The sequence below is a fragment of the Sesamum indicum genome, linkage group LG7 (assembly GCF_026168435.1).
Source record: "Sesamum indicum cultivar Baizhima isolate 11 linkage group LG7, ASM2616843v1, whole genome shotgun sequence".
NCBI classification, from domain to species: Eukaryota; Viridiplantae; Streptophyta; class Magnoliopsida; order Lamiales; family Pedaliaceae; genus Sesamum; species Sesamum indicum.
Genome location: NC_142663.1, coordinates 12,196,042 through 12,219,416, shown reverse-complemented (window position 1 = coordinate 12,219,416; position 23,375 = coordinate 12,196,042). Strand labels below are relative to the sequence as shown.

The window sequence follows — 23,375 nt, the reverse complement described above, 5'->3', positions numbered from 1 at the left end:
ATGCACGGAAAGATATGAGGAATTTAGGGAGTTTTTATTAATTTTTGGTAAGAATAAAAATTTTCCTTTTTGCTCGTTATTTCATGAGAAGGCTTATATGGACTGCATATATTAATTGGGACATTTCAAGAATTACACATTTGCTATTTTTGATTAATTGCCCTTTTCATAATTATTACCTTTAAACTTAATTATGATTTTTTTATTTAAAAATGCATTTACCTATAGTCATATTAATAATAATTAAACAAAAACTTTTATTGTGCCACTTGCACTCTTGCCTTCTCTATTCCCCCCCACCCCCCAACCCCCAATATAAATATTGACTAATTACAACATCATAAAATTGACCCCACAATTAAGCAATCATCAAAATTTGGTTGGAGGCATAGCATTTGATTAACTCAACTATATATATGATAATGAAAGATTACTTAGCTCTAAATCATGTCTCCATACTTAAGTATTTATTCTTGCAGGTGAAAAATAAATTAAACTATTCGATATTTGATTGGAATCGATCACTGAAACTCATTTAAGTTCGATTTGTTAAACTTAATAAATCAATCTTGAACAAAAGTTTTTGTTATACAAGTTTTCAAGCTTTGTTTGAGCTCGTTTTGATTAGTGTAAAAATAATAAAATATACTTAAAAAAAGATCAAATTAGTCGAGTTCAATTCATGTTTGATCTAATTAAAACTCCTTCAATCTTGATTATATTAAGAATCAAATTTAATTTAAACTTAAAATACAAAATTACTAAAAAAGAATTTCTTTCCGCAGCTACTTGAGTCTGCCGTTCGGATGCCTCACTCCATTTAGCTACATTCTTTGGGGGCTTCTCCTTCCCTTCAGCTATGCCAGCTCCCCTCACGCTTTTTGGGCTTACGGGTAGCTGGCTAGGAGTCGGGAAAGAAGCTACCCCTATTATTTAAAAATTTAATTATATGAGTAAGTGTTGCATTTGTTAGTTTATGTGAGTAATTATTACATGACAAATAGTTAGGGGGCAAAGTGTATTTTACCCTTGTTATATTAAATCTTATGAAAAGTTGTTGTAATTTATCCAAAATTATACGTACCTCTTGTAAAAGTGTCATTATTATTACATAAAATTACTTTTATTTTTTTGATTGTAAAAGTAATTTATATAATATTATGTAAACAATAGAAATAATTTGTATAAACAGATGATATAAAAGAAATGTAAATGTAGTTCTCCCAATAATTTAAGGTAATTAGCAAGCATCATCAACTACTTCACTTTCAAAGGAACTCAAGTGGTCAGTTCTTGTTTTCTTCTTTAAAAAATGGCTGCTAGCTTTAATGCTATTACATGGGACCAACCAACATCACAAATTTTCCAACGAAACCCAATTCCAATGATGTGTTTATCCATAATTGATCCTTAAAAAACAAAGAAAATTAACCAACATGGCAATGGAATCCTCTCTTATTAATCTTAGATTCAGCATCCACGGCCCAGATCACACCCAGACAAGACAAGCTGAAATTTACCCACACGCAAACGCCCAACAATCATACAATTTCAAGAAAGCAAACACAGCCCACATATCCATTCACATCATCATTCATTTCTGCTTGATTTGGAAAGTCAGCATTGGGTGGGAGAATGTTTCTGTAGTTCACCGCTCTCCCAGAGTCCTGAACTCCTGATACCAGATTGTCTGTTAATGGTTACTGTTCATCTTACAGTTTCTCGTCTTCATGTTTTTGTGTGCAAAATGTACTCGCTCAGCCGCCAGACATACATATTCCGGTTTGTTTCTCGTCTTTCTTGGATTTCTTGCTGTTTCTTGGCTAGCCCACTTCGATTTCTTCAGTTTTCCTGCCATTCGTGTACTCAATGTAGTTAATCTTGTTTTACGTGGTTGGTTTACCTTGAGATGAACTGGGTTGCCGCTAGTCCGCAGAAAGTTTTGTTCTTTCTTTCTTTTGTGTGTGCGTGTGTGTGGTACTTCAACAACTTGTGTCTTTGGTTTATCAACTGGGGTGTTGTGGTGTGAATTGCATGAATTGAAATGGGTTTGACTAGAATTTCTCCGAAGAACTGATACTTGTGGGATTATAGTAAAAGGAGGTGGCTTTCTCTAGGGAAAGATAAAGCTAAAGCTTTTTCTGTGGTGATGGAGTTTCTGCAGAAGCTTGGACAATGAGGATGATAGATGGGGGGACCCCTTTGGGTTTGTGAATTACGGAATAGACTGACTATTTGATGAAATACCATTAATTGATGGGTACTTGTTTAGCTGACTTTTCTTGGGCAATTGCAAAACGAATTGTGAAATTCTGTGGGAAAAAGAGGAGAAGAAAAAAGAAAGAAAAAGAACGAGATAGAAGATCAAAGAATGATTAGATTCTCAAATACATGGAAGGAAACAGCTCTTCTTGTTTGGTATCACCTTCGTAAATTTTTTCTGTTTCCCCTCCAGCTATCCGTTAGTGTTAGAAGCTCAAGGATTGAGAACTTTGCAAATGGAATTGTTAAAGGTACTCGATATCAAATGTCTCTCCTCTTTAACAGCTTAAACTTTTCAATGAGGTGGTCATTCAATAGGAATAATATCTGCTAGGCCGTCTCGTTGAATTTTGGGGGTCATATTGGACAATACATGAGGTTACTAATGGTGGCTAGATGTAATTTTAAGGTTAACTTAAGGTTTGAAGTTCTTAATTGAACTTCGATAATGTGGCATGGTTTTCAAAAACTTTATTCCACCTGTTACAATGTGGAATAGCGAAACTGCTTGGAAAATATGTTGATGTGATTAAACACGACATCCACGGCTAATGCTAATAAATATAGCTGTTTTCTTGAGTTGCATTGTCTTAATTGAACTTAGTTTTAGTTCATTGTGACCCTATCTTCACAACAAAATCTCAGGTACTTTGTTCTGAATGTTGAAAATCCTATACCCGCGATTTTATCAGTTCGCATGACATATTCTATCTGGTTTGTCTAGTTTCAGCAATATTTTGAAACCCATTTTCACATAAACCAGGCATATTTTGCTGTGTGAAAATAGGATATTTTAAAATCTATACTCTGTTCAAATTCTATTTACATTTACTTGATATTTTCTTTTCCAGATCTAAAAGTGATAACCTTAAACTGCTGTAGTGCTTAAGAGGTAGCAATCATGGGATTCTGGGAACAATCGTTGTTACTCCAATGAGCTCGGAACTGTTTCTCCGCTGATCTTTTATAGTTTCTCATCTGTTTATAAACAATTGAACATGGCCCCTGCATTATTTAAGAAAAAATCTAGTGAAGCACGTCCCAATGACATGGAAACCTCTGGAGCTTTGCCTAGATCGTTGCGTACCTTGCCCTCTCCTTCAGAAGAAAAGTTCCCAAAGCTGCCCGATTCACCTCAGGTTACTTTAGCTCAGGAACTGACTACTAATGTAATTTCCTCTTGTCCTAGTACACTATCATCTAACAACAAAACCATTGGGCATTTGTTCTCTTCTGCTTCTGATCACCCTGGAAATCTTCGTGGTTCTTTGATGTCGCCTGATATAAATCGACCAAGAAAATTGCCTTTCATTCCTAAGCCACTCAATGATGGAGTTTCTTTCTCATCAAGCCAGCTATCTCCTTCAGTTACTCCAGCTAGAAAATTGGATGGCTATGCTGCAGAGGATAACGATGTCTCCTGGAATACAGATGGAACTGAGAATTTTCCTGATATTCCCTTGAATATCCATTCCCAGAATAGTGAAGATACCTGTACAGGTCTGACGGCATCAGAAGATCATTTTAAGAGAACTGATTGGCAGGACTGGGCAGATCAGTTAATCACAGTTGATGATGCTCTTGATTCAAATTTGAGTGATCTCCTTGTCGATGTCAATGTTCCGGAGCTGGATGCCAAGGTTTGATTCTGAATCGTGTCAGCTGTGTTATTTTTTGTACCTCTTATTTGATTTTCACAGAAATTGTAGTCGTGCAGATAGTTGAATTGTTTGTATAATGTTTCTGACATTATTTCCTAAATTAACTTCATTGAGACAATCAGACTGCTTCAGGGCTTGCACAACTTTCTCGAGCAAGCTAAAAATTTGATGGGTCTCTATTCTTTAGTTTCTCATAATCCATTCTTCTTGTTAGTCTTTTAACTTTTCAAACTGTTAATGGTTTACAGCTGCTGGAGTTGCCACCTGAAGTCTCATCGTCCCAGCCACAAATTCATCAGCATCAGCATACTCCTGTGTCAAGTGCACAAAGCTGTCCTCTAGTTAGCTCTCCCTGTGCTTCACCCACAATCAAAACACGTATGCGTTGGACACCAGAACTTCATGAAGCTTTTGTGGATGCTGTGAATAAGCTTGGTGGTAGTGAGCGTAAGTGTCTCGGTCCGTCAATACTTAGTTTCATAATTTCAAGAGAAACTGAAGACTTGATTTTTCTGTACTACCGACTTCAATATATTAACTGTGCAGGTGCTACACCAAAAGGTGTCTTGAAGCTCATGAATGTTGAAGGCTTGACTATCTATCATGTAAAGAGCCATTTGCAGGTATGAACGCACGTTTTTCTCGAGAATTCGGTTTTCCTCCTGTGAAAATGTGAAGATTTCTAATCACTATGTTCTAAAATTTCAGAAATATAGAACTGCGAGGTACAAGCCGGAGTCGTCAGAAGGTAGAGATTGCTTCCCAAGTTGTCTTTTGCATTTGAAGTATTGGATAGTGTGTAGAATTTTTAATTGTTCCATTCTGACTTTAGGAACCTCAGAGAAGAAGTCTAAAACTGTGTCTGAGATTACATCCCTGGACTTGAAGACGTAAGTCTATCTCTATCTTTTGCCAACATGTTCACAGCATCATATTCACCTTCTCTCCTGCGTTTCATGTCCTAGATTTCGTCTTTGAAAGTCTCAATTTTCTGCGTCATTGAAATCTGAACATCTCAATTTAGACTTTTTGACGACAGGAAGATGGATATAACCGAAGCACTCAGATTGCAGATGGAAGTCCAAAAGCAGCTCCATGAACAACTTGAGGTATGTAAATGGTGCTTGATGTCCTGTAAAGCAGTTAGAGTGTATTACAGGAGTTTTGTTGATAACATTCATACTCGCCTGGAGTTTGATTCTGTTTATATAAACGAATTTTAGTCTGTGCAATTTCTATGTGGCCTGTTCATATATACTTTGTTCTTTTTCCGTTAACATAGGTTGACATCACTAGAATAAATGACTTTTGTCATGATTAATTATTACGATCAAAAGTAAAATTCGTGGTAGGGATTAATCAGCCAAGACTGCACAATGACTACTGGTTGTTATTCTTGTAGGCGATGCCAAAACATTAGCCGTAGCTAAAAATTATGGCAAATATTTCGGTCATAACTAAAACCATAGCAAAATGTTGATTACCTGTGATCAAAACTTACATTTTTGTATTGGTTTTGTTTGAACATGATAGATATCCGGGTTTCTAAGTCGTAGTCATTTATAATTTTTGTGACTGTTTCATTTCCTTTGTAGTGCTTGTGCATCGAGAACTATGTTCTTGGTTTAAACTTATTATGGAAAGCTTGTTCCTTCAGATTCAAAGAAACCTGCAGTTGCGGATCGAAGAACAAGGGAAGCACCTCCAGATAATGTTTGAGCAGCAGAGGAAGATGGAGGAAGAAAAGCTAAAAGCCTCATCGGCCAACGTAGACGAGCCTTCTCAACCGCCAACCATCGAAAAGCAGCCTTCTGTCAGTAACGTTAAAGCAGAGTCGTCAGAGCATGATCACGCCAGCACTCACGAAATTCCAAACAAGGAAGAAATGTCGTGTGAAACGACAGCCCTTGAGGAGCATGAGTTGGACGATAGTGAATCCAGTCCACCGTCCAAACGAGCCAGGGCCGACGAAACAGGGAGCTCTTCGACAACTCTTGTAACATGACATTTTCAGATATTGTGATGGACGGAATATTTTCTTGTCTAGAAGCGGAATCTATTGCCATTTGTATATGTAAAATATCGAACCCTTCTCTGTTTTTCGTTGTATTCGCACTCTCCGGTTGATGTTTGAACGATCGTTCATTCAGAAATTGGCTATTGAAAAGGATTCCCGGACAGAATGTCAAATGTATGTGGGGATAGTAGTTCAGGAAAACCTTTTGTACGAGGTTGTAAGCTTTTTAAAACATTTATGATTTTTCAGAGTTCATAAGATATTGCAACCTGTTTGGTAAATTTTTTAGGAAAAGAATTTATAAGATTGAAAAATAAAACGTAAGGAACTTACAGCTCATTTAGAAAAAAAAAATGATAAATTTTATTGACATTCTTGAGGTTGAGTTTAAATACCCAAATATTCCGTATCTTTTGCAAATATATAAATATGCCCCTAAAGGAGCGTTAGCGTAACTGTAATGTATCTTAGGGGACGTTTGTTTAAATGTTTGCTATTAAATAAGGGACGTACTTATAATTACAATTAAAACCTCTAGAGCGTAATTGTAATGTTGCATAAGGACGGGGGATATTTATGCATTTGTACCGTACCTTAGGATTGTCAATGTAGTTACAATTAGTAATATATTATAAGCTCCATAATATTATTTTATCGAAACACTTAAAATGATCTCTTTTTTTAAAGTAAGATCCGATATTTATAAATTAAAAAGAACATCTTACAAAAATATACCAACTTATAAAATCTTAGAAATAAATTCAGGCAAACACCCTTCGAGTGAAACAAAGAGAATCATAAGATTATTTATATTTATTTCAACAACTACTTGTTGTTTTTAATTATTATTATTTTCCCTTTGTTCTAAGCATGAACATATATAGGTAGTGGTCACCAAGTAAAATGTGAAGAGGTTGCACCCCATTAAATGGTATTTAATACTTGGGAATGGTCCAAGTCCTCTCTCCAACTCATAAACTGACCAAAATGACCATTCTACCCTTTTGGACATGAAAGTGACACAAACTCAAACCCATGATTCCATATCCAAATTTTCCCATTTCCTAAGTAGTGTACCTTAATTAATACATCCTTAGTTTGTTGTTTAGATCAAGGAAAAAAGATGGGTAGTTAGCCTACACATAATTGAAGAAGAATATTATTTCAAATTTACTTTTAACACGTTGGATCTTATTTTAAAAATAATTTTTTAAAGAGTTTGAACACAGTAAAATATTAAAGTTTATAAAATATTAAGGTATTTAGCGTAATAAGCTCTTTTTATCAATTAGGTGACAAAAAATGATATGTTACCATTAAGATCAAGTTGACAACTATTTTCTTGACAAATTTTGTATTTAATTTTATTAGATGTTTTGAGGGGTTTATGAACTTAGCCAATCGCCCTTTTAATAGAGATTGAACTCAGTTCCCACTATGTTTGTAAGGTTGCGACAATCAAATTCAATAATATATATATATGTATATATCTGAACGAGCTCTCATTAAAATACCAAAATAAAAAAAAAGAAACAGTGGGGCAATTAAATTTCCTTGGTTGCAACACTTACAATAGATTTTAAACTAATCTTAATCTTTTAATAATTAAAAAAAATAGTCAAAGAAATAAAGATTGAATTAACAGAGATTAGGTGAAAAAGTTGGTAATAAGTAGTAATTAATATTGGTTAATTATAGGAAAGGACAAAGCTGTGATGAAAAGAGAAAAGGACAAAGGTGTTAACATCCAACATGTGAAGAAATTAATATTGCCACCCAAACATGCCGCTGCCTTACATCCCTCCTGCTGCTTTCATTGTCACAAAAGCCACATATTATTATTGCAAATGCAAATAAATATGTCAACTGTAAATTCAATCTGCCTTACCCATATTAAATTCTACTCATATGATATTTTTTTTAGATTATTTATTATGGTATTACATTTTATTTAAATATTTTATCCTATATTTTAGGACTTTTTATAGAAATATTCTCAGATTTCTCGAAATAATCATTGTTTTTTGTGTCATATCTTAAATGTTAGACGGGAAAAATTGGCTGGTTGGAGAGATTTTGGAGGAAAAAGCATCACGTGAAATGTAGGTACTCTTATGAGTTTCAAGAAAATAAAAGAGGGTCTATGGTCTATTCATAAAAACTACCCATGACTTTGAAAAATTATACGTATATTTACCAGAAATGTTAACATCATTTTGGCAAACCAACCATACTTTTTAAAAAAATTTACATATATCCCCCAAAACATCGACATTATTACATAAATTATCCCTATTTATTGATTATTAGATATAGTTTCTATATTTACGTAAATAATATAGATTTATGTAAATAATTTATAAAACAAAGGGCGTAAATGTAACTATCTAACTAAAAAAAATAAGAAAGGTAAAATTGAAAAAAGAAAATTAATAATATTCCTACCTAATATCTATACAACATAAATCAGAATGATCTTTGTTTTTTTTCTTTTTTTTTGGGGGGCCCGGGGGGGGGGGGGGGCAGTGGGACAAGATTCGCATTGACAAGTATTTTTGTCCCTTGTTTTTCCCAATTTGAGAATTGTGATGGATGAAGTCTTCTTTTTCTTTTTATGGAAGCGGTAGTTTACGTGATTATGTCTATTTTATTTTTAAATAAATTATAATTATTTTATATAAAATAATAAATATTTATAGGTTCAACAGAATTTGAATATATAATCTCAAATTTATTTACGAAATCACTAGACCTGATGAATATTGATTTGAAGTTCATTTTCGGTATGCCACGATATGAAATCCCATGAAATCTATCTGTTCTTAATTCTTCTTGTTCACTTGCACAAAATTTAGTAAAATATATTTTCAGGATAAATTCATAAAATTTTTACGAAATTAGAATAGACAATATTTTGTGCAACCAGACGTTAATCAAATTACAAATTACATAAATTTAACTACTTGATTTCGTTTGCCTCGAACAAATATGATGTTTCCTTAACTAAATTAACCATAATTTTACTGGGACTGAAAGATTCTTAACTATAAACCTCAATAAGTAGGTCGTTAGCTGTCTGTTGTTTTAACTTTTGCAAAATTCCCTATCCCGCAGGTCAGAATCATCATTTGGTGGGCCCCCACCACCGAACAGCCCCCCCACCCATCCATTACAATCACTGTGCAGGCCGTTTTGTGTGGGCTAAATACCAAGAATGCCCTCGTTCGTTATTCTTGTCTGATGCAATTACGTCTGTAACTGTAAGGTTTCCTGAAGCAAGAATCGCGTTGTGAGTTTTTTCATTCTACTTTTTCTTCACAGAAAAATCGTGCATGCTCTGCTTTTGGTGAGGGTTGTTAAGAAAAGAGAAGAGATCAGTTTCTTGTTTGTAGAACAAAGAATTTGCATTGAGGATTGAGTGTGTGCCCAGTTTTCAGTTTCAGGTATGTGTGTTTCTTGGTGTCTTTTCCTGCTTTTTTGGATTGCTTTTCTTGTTTATTTTGTCTCGGGAGACTTGTAGAAGCTTCATTATGGAGTATAATGAGGTGGGCTCTCTGCAGTTTCTGATTTTCTTGCACTGTGGGCTGGGGGTGGGTTGGGGGGGGGGGGGGAAGCATTTGGTTGTCAAATGATGGATTTGACAAAAATATTTAACCTTTTATATCCTTCATTGTTGTATTTCTCTTTGTCTTCTTAGTTCCCCACTGAGTTTTGATGTCATACGTGTGTGTGGGGGGTGGGAGACATTCTTACTGTAAGCTTCCTCTTGGTACTTTGCAAATGCGTACCACACATACAGACATGTATATTTGTATATGCCGTCATCTGTTTTTTTTGTTTTTCATGCCAAGGAACATATATAGAGAGAGGTGGGTTCAGGTGGATCTGTTCAGCATTGTGTGAAAGTGATCATTTTTATAAGTTCAGAGTTATTGATAATCAAGATTTTTAATAGAAACTTGCGGATGTTTCCTTTCCTTATGATTGACTTTTTTCTGTTTCTCCCAAGATGTTTTGATCAGAAATGGGGAGAAGAGGGGGCTGGTTTTCTGCAGTGAAGAAAGCGATCAGTTGTGAGCCCAAAGAAAAGAGAGAAAAGGTGGAGATTTGATCTCATCATTCTTGGAATTCTCTTTTTGTGTGTTGTTTGAAGATGAAAGCAGAACAACTTACTTTTTCTTTTCTTATGTTTATTTCTTTTATAATGATCAGAAAAGCCGAAAGTCGGTGAGATGGCTTGGAAAGGAGAGGAGCATAGACTTGGGTTCTTCCAAAGCGGAAGACACAGTGGTTGTTCCCCCAGCCCATTCTCCGACGGAGGATGTGAAGTTAAAAGAAGCTGAGAGTGAACAGAATAGGCATGCTTATTCGGTTGCTCTTGTAACAGCCATGGCTGCTGAGGCTGCAGTTGCTGCCGCACATGCTGCTGCTGAGGTTGTCCGGTTGAGAGCTGCAGCCCGTAATTCGGGTAAAACAAAGGAAGAGATAGCTGCTATCAAGATTCAAACAGCTTTCCGAGGTTACTTGGTATGATGATACTTATAATGTCACAGACAGACTAATAATTTCATTTTTACTGAAGTTGTCTAGTTCTTGCCTGGTCCGGTTATCCCTTTTCTTTTGAGCAGTTATGATGCATTTTGAGAAGTCCTGTGATAGCTTTAGTAATTTTGCATCTACATCGACGGTTATGTCGGGTGTGGAGCCTAATGCAGTGTTGTTATATATTGGCCTATCAATCATTGATCCAACACTTTTGTGTGCTTGACTGCTTGTCTTTGCACTCACAATCTGTTCATCAATTTCCTAACTCATTGTTTCACATTCAAATTTAGGCAAGGAGAGCATTGAGGGCTTTGAGGGGTCTTGTGAGGCTAAAATCATTGATTGGAGGGAAATCCGCCAAACGTCAATCAGCCGCCACCTTGAAGTGCATGCAGACGCTGGCACGTGTGCAATCCGAGATTCGTGCAAGAAGACTCAGAATGTCAGATAAGAACTCAGCTATTCAGCTACAAATCCAGCAGAAACACGAAAAGGAACTTGAGAAGCTGGGAGTATCGGTAAGTGATGTGAGCTGATTCGTTCCCCTTCAACTTGAACAGCACATGTGGTAGCAAGTCTGGTGCTTGCTGGGTCCGTGTGGTTCTTGAGTAGCTTTGGGCTAAGGCTTAACAATTTTGTGTATATAGATTGGAGAGAATTGGGACGACAGCTTGCGGTCTAAAGAGCAGATTGAAGCAAATCTTCATAGTAGGCAAGAAGCTGCTAAGAGAAGGGAGAGGGCATTGGCTTATGCATATTCACATCAGGTTACATAACTATCCCGATTTCTTTTGGCTACCATGAAAGTTTTTATGGCAGTACTTAAAGTAGGATCAAGAACGATAATCAAGAATTTCAAAAGAATCTCTAGTCAGATTACGTACTTATGGAAACGTTAAACCTCAGCTTTTAATACGTTTTTCTGTTTCATTATCATTTCAATCTCATGCATTAGTTGTTTCATGGTATTGAAAATGAAAATGAAAATGAAATAGTCAAGAATCCAAGTCTTTTCCTCTCTGGAATTCTTGGTTGTGCTGTTTCTATGATCAAATCTCACAATTGATCTTGTAGTTACAAAACTAGTTTTCAGCAATGACCTGGATGTAATGTTTCATATCAGCAAACATGGAGGAACTCTTCAAGTTCTGCAAACCAAACGTTCATGGATCCGAATAATCCCCGTTGGGGTTGGAGTTGGTTGGAGCGATGGATGGCCGCCCGGCCATGGGAAAACATAAGTGCAGCAGACAAAGAACTGAACAATGACCTTGTTTCTCCAAGCAGCACCATAAACCGTTCCTTTTCTGTTCTTGGAGATGCCAAGATTCACTCTCCAACTGCCAAGAAACAAAGCCGGCCCCCAAGCAGGCAATCCCCTTCGACTCCCAAGTCGAAAGGTGCTGGTAGAATAAGGCCACAGAGCCCAAGAGGAACCATTGGCACAGATGAGGATTCAAAGAGCATTAACAGCACTCAATCAGAACGATGTCGAAGGCACAGCACTGCCGGTTCATCCCTGAGAGATGACGAGAGCCTCGCAAGCTCATCTACCGTCCCAAGCTACATGGCATCCACAGAATCAGCAAGAGCTAAATCGCGGTTAGGACTAGATAAAGTCGGCACACCCGAAAAGTCGTCAGGTGGTTCTGCAAAGAAACGGCTCTCTTTCTCGAGTTCCCCTGTTGCGGGCCCTAGGAGGCATTCCCTTCCCGCAAAGATCGGTCCTTGTCCTAATAACGGACGCTCGTAACAAACTAGACATGTATGGAGAGTAACACATCGAAAGAGATATGCTGAAGATGAACGCAAAGAATCAAGAGATGAACATCATCTGCCAATTGAGGGAAGTGTTTTCTGGCTTATTTATTTTCAACTCGAGTTTTCTTCTTCGTCAAATGAGTGTGGGTTCGAAATGTTTGTGAATAAGTTAGAGGTCGGCATTGTGGTGAAACGTTTGTGACACTGGTGCTGTGTTTATGTTGCCTTTCTCTTGTGTGCATATTGTAACTTTTTATTTCTCTAACCTGTTTGTTGTTCTGAGATTTTTCAGTCCGACTTACTGTAAGAAATGCCACTCCGTTCTCATGCCGTAGGTTTCTTGCATAATGCAAAGCTCTTGTAACCTCTTAACTCTTTGATGGGGGTTGAGCAGTAAAAACACCACAAAAGATGAATATACCCCTCAGAATTTATAAAACAGCGAAACAGGATAAGGATTCGGCCGTTTTAGCAGGTTGGTTCATACCCGATTCGACGTGTCACGACAATCCAGGAACCCTTAACCATTGATCACCTTGTTATTTACTCCCTTGTGATTTTCCCATGTAAATCCATATATTTTTTGATATATGGTACTTGCTATAAATACTAGTGAATATTCATTGCAAGAGTTGGTTTATGAATATAAATTTAGCTCTTCGGATCATTTATTTATGGGTTATAATAATTTACGTTTCGAAAGATTATAACTGAAAGTTTTCAAACAAGCGAAATGATTTTTGTTTTCAAGCAACTTAAATATTTTTAGATTGAGGTCCTCTTGACCATATGCACTCAATACTATTATAATCTCGATCCACATTATATCATAATTCTTTCGTCAAACTTCTCAAGACTTTAAATTTTGAAATGATTGCTTTTGTCTATGTTTGGATCCCATTAATAACAGAGAGGAGGATCTTCCACTGCTTAGTTTTCAAAATTCATCAATAATGATGAGATTCAGCACTGGAATTGTAAATTATTAATTACATATAACAATGTCGACATTTTATTTCATTTCATGACAACATAAGATCCACATCCAATTGCTTGACTCTTATCCTAAGCATCATCGAAATTTCTTCCTATTCAGATAGACAGCAGAGTGACCCCATCTAAAATTTTGCCCATCTTCTCCTCTTTTTTTAAGTTATCAGAACATGCCAATCACCAATTTCAAGAACCCACCAATTGTATTACACCTCGGAATAGCAAAATCTCATCAAAACCAATCAGTCAACGCCGCACCCGGAAATGGAAACCAGAGAAAACTCACAATTATCAATCTACGATCATAATCATCCGCCAAGAACTACCAAAACCCGTGGCCGTATCCAGACCCCGGAAGCTGGAAGCATCCCCATTTTCCCCGAAGAAATCATCGTAGAGATCCTGTCAAGACTCCCCGTCAGGTGCCTCTTGAAATTGAGGTGCGTTTCAAAATCATGGCGCTCGTTGATCTCCAGCAACCATTTCATCAGAGCCCATCTCGCAGTTTCAAGAAAAGACACGAATTTCGGCCGCCACAGGATCATTTCAACTGTTTTGCTGCCCTGTTACAGCCTAAAGCAATGTTCTTTGAACTCACTGCTGTCCGGGCCTGTGGCTAATGCAGTTGACTTCGATTATCCGATGAAAAATCCCAACAATTCAGTTAGGATTGTAGGCTGCTGTAATGGGCTTGTTTGCATAGCCATTAACGGGAGACATTTTTTCCTGTGGAACCCATCTACGAGAAAGCACAAGAAATTGCCTGATGCGGATGAAAGGATTAAGAGGGGTTTGTTCATTACCAAGTACGGGTTTGGTTTTGATGAGTGTAATGATGATTACAAGGTTTTGGGGATCTTTTCCGGGTTTTGCACTGCTGGTAGATATGAGACTATGGTGCAAGTTTACAGCTTGAGGGCAAATTCTTGGAAAAGAATTGATGTCTTTGAGGATGGCCTTCCATTTGATGACAAAGGGAAGTTTGTGAGTGGAAAGCTTCATTGGGGAAGGAGGGTTGGATTCAATGCTAGGTGGGAGATTGTCTCGTTCGATTTAGGAAGTGAGGTGTGCAGAACGGTAGAGCAGCCGAGGTACATTGAGGGTGGTTTCTCACCGTCATTGGGAGTTCTTGGTGGATGCCTGTGTGTGCTGTGTGATATTCCCAAAACTAGTGTGGATGTTTGGATTTTGAGGGAGTATGGAAAGAGAGATTCTTGGGATAAATTGGTGACTGTTCCTTATGATCTTGGTGATCCCTGGAAGGGGCCGTACTCGACTCCCTTGTGCAGAGGAGCAAAAGGTGAAATCTTGCTGGTCTATGGATCGAGTTTCATAGTGTATGATCCGAAGGACAATGCGTTTCATCGTCCCAAGATAACGAACTTTCATACTTTTCTTGAAGCTGATGCTTATGTTGAGAGTTTAGTCTCACTTGTCCCTGATGCTGCACCAAAGATTCAAAACCAGAAGAAACACGGGTCATCAATGAATTAATGTTGAGTCATGTTGATTGGTTGAGGATGAAGTTCGAGTCTGTTGAGGTCTCCTGCATTCTTGGAATCAAAGATCCAAGAAAAGAATCCTTCAATGTTCAGAATTGTAAAAGAACGTCGTCTGAAAGTCTCAAAACCTAAGAATTTTGTAATGCAGAAATGCCGAACAATGTTATGAATGCTAAGAATGGCTATATATGCAGTTGGTTTCCTAAGATGTTGTATCTTATGCTGTTTGTTAACTTTCCTGAATGAGCTAGTTCGTTCCGAGCTTGTGTCTTCTTATGACAAGTATTGGCTTATGCGTTTCTTGAATATGTTCACAGAAAAGGTAGGGATTTGTCTCCTCCTATGATTTCTGGTTGAAATTCATCTTAAGTCCTAGGGATTTGAATTCAATCGAATACATCATTCTTCAAATTTGTTTGAATTAAAATCGAGCTTGAAAAATTGCGTTTGGATTTGGTTTGCTTGTTGCAACGATCTCAAACGGACTTTAATTAGATAAAAAATGAGTCAAACTCGAATACTTTGATATTTTAAAGTATATTTTATTATAAATTTACTAACCAAATTGAGTTCAAGTCGAGCTCACAAGTCTATCGAACAAAAACATTTGTTCAAATTTAATTTATTAAATTTAACAATCAAATTCAAAATCGAGATTTTATTGATCGATTTCAATTCAACGTGTATTAGTTTGTCTGTTTTTCGGCCAACTTCCTACCTAATAAGATTATTAACTTGTTGATGAGTTAGCCACTTGCTCATGTAGTTTAAAGCATTGTAAACAAAAATCATAAGAATGGATATCGAAATGAAGTTGCATCAATCTTTTATAAATTATGATGCATAGACACGGGTACAATAATACGGATTCAATACGATATAGATATATGATACAATTAATAAAAACTTAAAAATTCAAAACATAATATAATGGGAAACAAGCCAATCCATATCTACGCATTCAAATTGTCAAAAAACACCCCCCTCACATCAAGCAAACTAGTTAAGGTGCAACTGCATATGGGTAAAGGTTAAGGGCATTCTTGTCATTAAGCGCATTTATTCATCTAAATAATATTGATACCAACCTTATATTAGTTAATTAATATATAGGTCTATATTCCTTCTTCTTGTTATTTTTTTTCTCTCTTGTTCTTCTACTTGTCTTCTTCACTATCACCAGATCGATCTACGGGATTTCCTCAGATTTTTTCTTGAAAAAACTTCAAGATTACGAAAACCCTTTTGTTTTAGCCATATACATTGAAGAGCTTAGCTGTTAATTTCATTTTTTAGTTGACAAGAACCCCAGAAACTTATCTATTTTATGTATATTTTTCTTTCTACTGGAAAAATGCTTACATACTCAATCATACACTTGCCTCTGTAAAATAGAAATAAACTATAGTCACGCGCAGTATAAATAGTAATACAGAGAAATCAAGAGTTGACTACACCTAACAGGTCTTATCAAAGAATGCCACCAGCCCTTTTCAGTTGAAAAGATGTCGTTTTTCATTGATGGGTCTTGGATATATATTGATATATTTTTGGTTGGGAATTAAGCGATGACTTTTATTTTTGGTTCATATGATTTGTGGGTCATGAAGTGATTTGTGTTTGGAACTGTGAGATTTTCATATGAATGGTGATTGAGCTAGATTTTTGAGTGATGGTGGTGTCAGGGAATGATCCGTTAGAGTCATTTTTGAACTCTGTTCAGGTTGTTAAGACTGCATTTTCGCCACTGGAATCAAATTTTCGGAAGGTGGCCAGGAGTTTTCAGCATTGCTTTAATGGGGTTTCACAAAAAGGGAAGTTAAGCAGAGCTGTGGATGATGCTGATGGTGAGCTGGTGGCAGCCCGGCTGAATGTGAAGAACAAGAGTGGTCAACGTCTGGTTTTCAATGGTGATGGTGATGATCCGAGAAAAGGGAAATTTCCAATGAAGATACTTCTTGGGATATTTAAAGAAGAATGTGGAAGTAATGATCACTGTGATACTAATGTTAGCCATGATTGGGGTGAGAAATTGAATGAAAATATGTGGAAGAAAGGGTTGAAGCAGAGGTATGGTAGTGGGAAGGAGGATGGAAATGGGAATTTCTTGCATTTTGAGATGGCATTGCTGTCCCTTATTAATGGTTTTTTACAGGCATTCTCAAATGTGAAAGTGGATGTGAAACAGAGGGTTGTTGGTGAAACTAAGCTAAAGGAGTTGAAGGTTATAGAAGAAAAGAATTTGCAATTTGAGTACTTAATAGGGTTTGTATTCAATAAGTTAAGTCATTTCCCAAAGTTTGGTGCAGATATTCTAGATCATAAGTCTAGGAATACAGATCGTGAATCCTCAGGCCCACATTTTAATCAATTTGGCTGTTTTAAGGCACTTACTAGTATTTATCAAGGTAAAAGAGCAGATGTGAATGGATTCTTCGGGAATTTGAAGTTTGCTAAAGTGGGAGGTATGCCATCAAGTATAGTTGGAGTGCCTTCTACAGAGGACGTGAGGGAGGAGGGTGTCAATCAGGAGGATATTGGAGGCCTTTCACCACCAAAATTGACAAATGGGGTGCTATCTATTCCATTATCCAATGTTGAGCAGTTGAGATCGACACTTTCCACTGTGTCATTGACAGAATTAATCGAGCTTCTGCCTCAGATAGGGAGATCTTCGAAAGAAGACCATCCTGACAAGAAGAAACAGTTCTCGGTTCAGGATTTCTTCAGATACACAGAAGCTGAAGGCACGTTTTTTATTTTGAAATGTCTTTTATTTGACTGAAGATAATATTGCGATTGGCATGTAAGAGTTCGCCTTGGATAGTTGGATGAACTTGTTTTTATGTGCAGTGCACTTTGTCTTCAGTATATTGTAAGAACATAGAGCACTAGAAAGCACTTTTTTAGGACAGATATATCTGTTCTTATTTGCAGAAACGAGTTTTGTTTATCTAGGGTACCTGTGTGTAATATGATTCTTCCTTTACAGTTTTCTCTTTACTTTTGGCATCTTGGACCTTTTTTCATAATAACTGTCAAGACTATGGAAATTGCCCAGCTTTCACCTTTTCCATTTTGATTTCCAGTGGCCTAATAATTTGGTTACTTAACCTTGTTTTCCTGAAGATTTAAGTTCATTTGCTCTGATCATGGGCTCAGCTTATATGAATGGACACAAAATTTGGTTGTTCACTGCATTAATGATTCCGCCGTTGTTTGTATAACATAAAAATTGTTGACAAGTTAAAAATAATTAATCCAGTGATTGAAGAAATGAATATGCACTGTCGTAAATTATAGTTGGTGAAAGCTTGTGCAGAAATTCTTTGTTACCAGATAAGAAAGTGGAATAGCTGTAACTTTGACTAGAGTGAATTTATCACTTAGTTGGTCTTTTGTGTAGCAGGAACTTTGGGTCTCACTAAGCCTTGTAATTTTATTCACTAGAAATAGGGTTGTCTAGCAGCAGAAGATCAACCAGCCAAAGACTTTTGGCCTGTTGAACCAACATGTATAATTCAGTTAGGCAAGTCTTTCTTACAGGTGGATTAATTTTAGCCAATTTATTGGGGAACTTCCTGATTCATATACTTCCATTTAAGCTTTCAACATGTTGGTCAGTCAAGTTAGCATGCAGGGTTCTCTTGGTTACAAAGCAGGGTCAAAGAAAAACGAGCTTGTGTGCCGTATAATGCCATTCACGGTTGTTAAGTATTCACTCTTGATGTCGGAACTTAGTTCTCAGATGGTTTCTGCTTGCTATAATATGTTTTTCAATCAGTTTCACAGCAGATCCCAATCTAAATCTCTCTTTCTGCAGGGAAAAGGTTTTTTCAGGAATTGGACAGAGATGGTGATGGGCAAGTTACTTTGGAAGATCTTGAGATTGCTATGAGAAACAGAAAACTGCCTAACAAATATGCTCACCAATTCATGCAGCGTACTCGAAATCACTTGTTCTCTAAATCTTTTGGCTGGAAACAGTTCTTGTCCTTGATGGAACAGAAAGAACCAACCATTCTCCGGGCTTATACCAGTCTCCGTTTGAGCAAGTCCAGGACACTCCAGAAAAGTGAAATTTTGGCATCACTGGAGAATGCTGGACTGCCAGCTAATGAAGATAATGCTGTTGCCATGATGCATTTTCTGAATGCTAACACTGATAAATCTGTATCTTACGGGCATTTTCGGAATTTTATGCTTTTGCTCCCATCAGACAGACTCCAAGTAAACTCCCGGTAAATTAAGGTTTACTTTTTGTTCTGTCTTGTGTAGAATTATTTTATCACAAAAATTGACATCTTATTACGTTCCTGCTTGACTTTTCCTTGTCTCATTCCATTTTTGGTATGAATGGAGGTGACAGTTACGTGCTGTAGATGGAGAGTCCTTTGGGAAGTGCATGAATAGTATATCTACTAGGGGTTATTAGACATAACTTTTATAGAACATGAAGTTTTGATGTCGATTTCTACTTGCGGCCAATTTCAAGAGTTAGTCTACTGCATTTGATAATGAAAACTACAACTTTCTCTCTTTGGAGCTTTTTTCCTTTTTATTTTTAGAATCATGTCATAAAATTAGAACTTGGAATTAATAGGAGAGCTTACTTTTGATGCCTCACATGTATAATTCTAATTGCTTTTTAATTCTTTCTTTCTTTCTGTAAGGAGTTTTAGCAATATGGGCCAATTGTAGTGTACTGCTAGTGGGGCTGATAGCCATGGAATATAATCCTCTTCTGGTAGCTACTGATGTAATGCATATTCTGATACAGACTAACCTGAGTTTTTTAGATACATGTGGATGGTTTGAAATTTTGAACAGCTCTCCATGTACCAGCTTCTAATAGAAACTAAAACAGATTTTTCCTTTTACGATGGTGTACAGAAGCATCCCATCCAAATCTGCTACTGCTGGTTCTGCTTCTCCTGTGGATACACCTGCTGTAAGTGTACTAAAATCAGCATTGGCTGGAGGGATTTCCTGTTCATTATCTGCAGCTTTAATGCATCCTCTTGACACAGTTAAGGTAAAATATTGAGAAATTGCATGCACAATCCCGTCTGTATTGGTCTTTTGTTCTTTATTTGATGTCTTTGTGGTATCGCTTTGAAATATGGTTTTGTGAATGTCTGGTGATGGTATGCTTGGGAGATTAACATGTCCACTGCTTCCAGACATAGTAGTCCTGTATTTGTTTATTTATTTATTTTTGTATCAAGTCATTAGTTCTTTAAACACTTAATTAGATACACGATCAACTTAGCTGTTTTAGTTGCTCTACACAGTTATAAGTGTATCTTATTACATAGATGGATGGATACATCTATGTACCTATTCCAAACTCTTTATTACTTGACAACTTGAGGAATCGGGAATCCAATATTCTATGCAACTTAGCATCAGTAATAAAAGGTTATTCACATAACCGACATTTAAATGAAAAAAAATAATAAAGCAGCATGTTCGGGAAGTCTTCTATATCAACCTCAGTATCACTTGAAGAAGCATTGATCAGTATGATTGAAAGACACAATCTAGCTGAGGGGCATGGACCGTATAGTAATATCTGACAACAACCTTACAGGTGATCTTGGGAACTGCTAATTAAACTTGATTTCCATTCACGAGTTTGGCTAAATTTCAGGAAATAGATTATGATGAATAGATAGTTCAAAATTGATTGTGGGATGATTGATTTCTTGAAAATCAATTGATATTGGATGCCTTTCCAAGAGTTATGGACCTTAGGGTTAGGCTTAAGTTAGGTTGAAGGAATCACGTCACAGGAAATTCAGTATTTCGGTTGAGTTTTAATGAATAATATTTATAGGTTAGCAACCAAACAGCCCACACTGAATGCACTTTAAGCTGACAAATTTATCTGATAGCAGTGCTGGATGTCTCAACATGATTTTAGGTCGTTCGAAGAAGACTCTTCTTCCTTACATTTTTTTGAGGTATTATGCCTCCTATGTGGTTAGTAGGTTCAATTGCATCGAACGGAGATTTTTCTTCTCATGAAGGTGAATGTCAACCTTGGCATCATTTGGTGGTTAGTTGTGAGTTCATAGAGATTGGTCTTAGTATAACATCTTACATAACACATCCTATGCAAGAAAACTGAAAATGAAATAATTGAATGAGGCAAATAGGTGTAGTCTTTGCCATTGCAGGTCATCTGATTTCACTATTCTGGTTGGTTTGTCAGACACGGGTGCAAGCTTCAACCCTTTCCTTTCCAGAAATTTTAGCAAAGCTTCCTCAACTGGGTGTCCGGGGATTGTACTTGGGATCCATTCCAGCCATATTAGGGCAATTTTCAAGGTATAATTTCAGTAACCTTTCCCATGATTCCTTTGAAGATTCCTTCCTCTTCTGGATGTTGAATTAAGGAATAATGCAGCCACGGTTTGCGAACTGGAATTTTCGAAGCAAGCAAGTTTGTATTGATAAACGTTGCACCAACACTTCCAGAAGTACAGGTAATGGCCATGATATTGTATTTCTGGTTAGCTCATTCTTTTGGGGATCGTTATAACACTCTTTCCTAAGTTTACTCTTACATATGGAAAATTACATCGAGGATCTAGCATCCCTGGTGATTCTTATCGTCTATAAAAAAGTAGAAATAGCTCATGCGAGCAAAAACACTAGGGCTCAAGCTCAGCTCCCCAAAGAGCTCGAGGATGAGTAGGCTGGGCTCGACTAATTATGTACTATTTAATAAAGGTAAAAAAAATTATTATTTCAAAGATGTTAGGTACTTATGTTTTTCTAACGGCTATTAGTGCCGGGGTGGCAAATGTAATTTCTCAAACCTAATGAGGCTTTCTGTGGTTAAACTAAACCTCATGTTGCCATAATTCTGCCTTTTCCGATTGTACATAATTGTAACTTAGCAATGCTCACATGCTCGAGTTTCCTCATTTCTCTCAATATTTTTTATATACATTTTCTTTGGATACTTTTGATCAAATGTTCTTGCCTCAGTAGTCTGGAAAATCAGCAGTATTTCTTGCTTGCAGCATATAGCTATATGCCTGTGTGTCTGTTTCCAGCAACCCGAATTTTACTTTAGTCCTAGGCTTATTTTTCTTCTTATGTTGAACCTCTTTTCCACACGTTGACAAGTAAACTTATCTACGGAACTGCTATAAATAATTTTAATTTTCTTTGATGTTCATTATTGAGTAAAGCTTTGGCAACGGTTGCTTGTTGTGAGCATGGTTTTAGGTTCAATCTGTTTTGTCATTCGTTAGCACTTTCCTGGGAACAGCAATGCGGATTCCATGTGAGGTGTTGAAGCAAAGATTGCAGGCTGGTCTATATGACAATGTGGGTGAAGCTCTCGTGGAAACTTGGCGTCAAGATGGTCTCAGGGGTTTTTTCCGTGGAACTGGTATGACTCTCTGCCGAGAGATTCCGTTCTATGTTGCTGGAACGGGCCTTTATACTGAATCCAAGAAGGTATAAATTATCTTGTTTTCATGTTTGATTTCTTCCTAACTATATACTTGGTGGCACGGATATATCGTTTCTTTCACTTTTCTTGGTCATCGTATATTTATAATTGTTCATTTGTGTCATTCTGTGCATCTTTTCATGCACTCTCATTAACTAGATTATTTGTGAATCATAATAGGCTGAGTTAATTAGTTGTCAGAGAGTAGAGTTTGACACAACGTTACACTTCAGCTTTAGCTGAAACTTGCACGTGAACTGGTTTTCTTAACATATTTTCTCCATTTGCCAATTGATTAAATCTTGTCCGATTCCCGCCCGCACTATTTCAGGCCGTCCAGCAGCTGGTAGGACGGGAGCTAAAACAGTGGGAAACAATTGCTGTTGGTGCTATAACTGGTGGGCTAACTGCTGTCTTGACAACTCCATTCGATGTAATAAAGACACGGATGATGACCGCTTCCCAGGGGCAGCCGGTGGCACTATCAGTCGTAGCACTGTCTATTTTGCAGTATGAAGGGCCGTTTGGATTCTTTAAAGGAGCCGTTCCCCGTTTCTTCTGGGTCGCTCCACTTGGTGCCATGAACTTTGCCGGTTATGAGCTTATAAGGAAAGCCATGGACAGGACCGACGAAAATAGTGAGGCAGTCGTGCCGAAATAGTTTCCCAGGTGATTCTTGCTTGTATTATAGCATTTCATGCTCAGTCAATTCGTCGAAATTTCCTTTTTATTTGAGTATGTTTCGTCGAGTTCCCTGTGATGGGATTCGAGTTCTTCGACATGAATTCATTACTCATGTTTACTAGTTCTATAGCCTGGGACTTTTGAGGACAGGACAGATGAAAGTTAAGGCAACATGAGACTGTTAGTTCCTGATGGAAAAATGCATGTTGAGATAATGCATTTGTCGAATAATATCAAATAATATGATAGTTTTGCATGTGATTGTTTAAGGTTATTGATGATCTTAATTTGCACAAGTGTTGTGGGATCGAGAAGTTATCTACACTTAACCTCCTTCAAAAATATGAAATTATATTTTTTCCCAAAAAACTTTTGAAATTACGCTTGCACTCTGAAAATTCTTCATTCACAACTATACTCTTTCTTTTAGGATTTGGACAGAAATGCTTATATCAACAAAAGATTTACATAACTTCCAA

General features: G+C 36.9%; 4 protein-coding genes across 10 annotated transcripts; all 4 read left to right on the top strand.

Annotated features, from left to right (window-relative positions):
- Positions 1 to 1,393: 1,393 nt before the first annotated feature.
- Positions 1,394 to 6,200, top strand: LOC105180218 (protein PHR1-LIKE 1). 3 transcript variants are annotated; one of them, XM_011103883.3, is made up of 8 exons: positions 1,394 to 1,782; positions 3,145 to 3,902; positions 4,172 to 4,370; positions 4,470 to 4,546; positions 4,632 to 4,671; positions 4,756 to 4,813; positions 4,948 to 5,032; positions 5,581 to 6,200. In XM_011103883.3, the coding sequence occupies exons 2-8, from the start codon at positions 3,261 to 3,263 to the stop codon at positions 5,926 to 5,928; spliced, it is 1,449 nt and encodes a 482-aa protein (XP_011102185.1). In that variant the 5' UTR covers positions 1,394 to 1,782; positions 3,145 to 3,260; the 3' UTR covers positions 5,929 to 6,200. The 3 variants fall into 3 exon arrangements, with proteins under 3 accessions (XP_011102185.1, XP_011102183.1, XP_011102186.1); XM_011103881.3 differs by having other exon boundaries at positions 1,395 to 1,782; positions 3,114 to 3,902; XM_011103884.3 differs by having other exon boundaries at positions 1,401 to 1,782; positions 3,114 to 3,902; positions 4,963 to 5,032.
- A 2,993-nt stretch (positions 6,201 to 9,193) lies between these two features.
- LOC105180156 (protein IQ-DOMAIN 3-like) lies at positions 9,194 to 12,580 on the top strand. Of its 5 annotated transcripts, none has more exons than XM_088882418.1 (6): positions 9,194 to 9,383; positions 9,950 to 10,039; positions 10,153 to 10,467; positions 10,776 to 11,003; positions 11,133 to 11,252; positions 11,609 to 12,580. In XM_088882418.1, the coding sequence occupies exons 2-6, from the start codon at positions 9,965 to 9,967 to the stop codon at positions 12,236 to 12,238; spliced, it is 1,368 nt and encodes a 455-aa protein (XP_088738544.1). In that variant the 5' UTR covers positions 9,194 to 9,383; positions 9,950 to 9,964; the 3' UTR covers positions 12,239 to 12,580. The 5 variants fall into 5 exon arrangements, with proteins under 5 accessions (XP_088738544.1, XP_088738547.1, XP_088738546.1 ...); XM_088882421.1 differs by lacking the exon at positions 9,194 to 9,383 and adding an exon at positions 9,570 to 9,694; XM_088882420.1 differs by lacking the exon at positions 9,194 to 9,383 and adding an exon at positions 9,655 to 9,809.
- A 751-nt stretch (positions 12,581 to 13,331) lies between these two features.
- Positions 13,332 to 15,017, top strand: LOC105180255 (F-box/kelch-repeat protein At3g23880). Its single transcript, XM_011103930.3, has one exon. The coding sequence runs from the start codon at positions 13,504 to 13,506 to the stop codon at positions 14,731 to 14,733; it is 1,230 nt and encodes a 409-aa protein (XP_011102232.2). The 5' UTR covers positions 13,332 to 13,503; the 3' UTR covers positions 14,734 to 15,017.
- Positions 15,018 to 15,877: 860 nt separating this feature from the next.
- Positions 15,878 to 23,152, top strand: LOC105180253 (uncharacterized). Its single transcript, XM_088882854.1, has 7 exons — positions 15,878 to 17,488; positions 18,565 to 18,982; positions 19,635 to 19,776; positions 20,959 to 21,074; positions 21,154 to 21,232; positions 21,984 to 22,217; positions 22,544 to 23,152. The coding sequence occupies exons 1-7, from the start codon at positions 16,414 to 16,416 to the stop codon at positions 22,871 to 22,873; spliced, it is 2,394 nt and encodes a 797-aa protein (XP_088738980.1). The 5' UTR covers positions 15,878 to 16,413; the 3' UTR covers positions 22,874 to 23,152.
- The last annotated feature ends 223 nt before the right edge of the window (positions 23,153 to 23,375 follow it).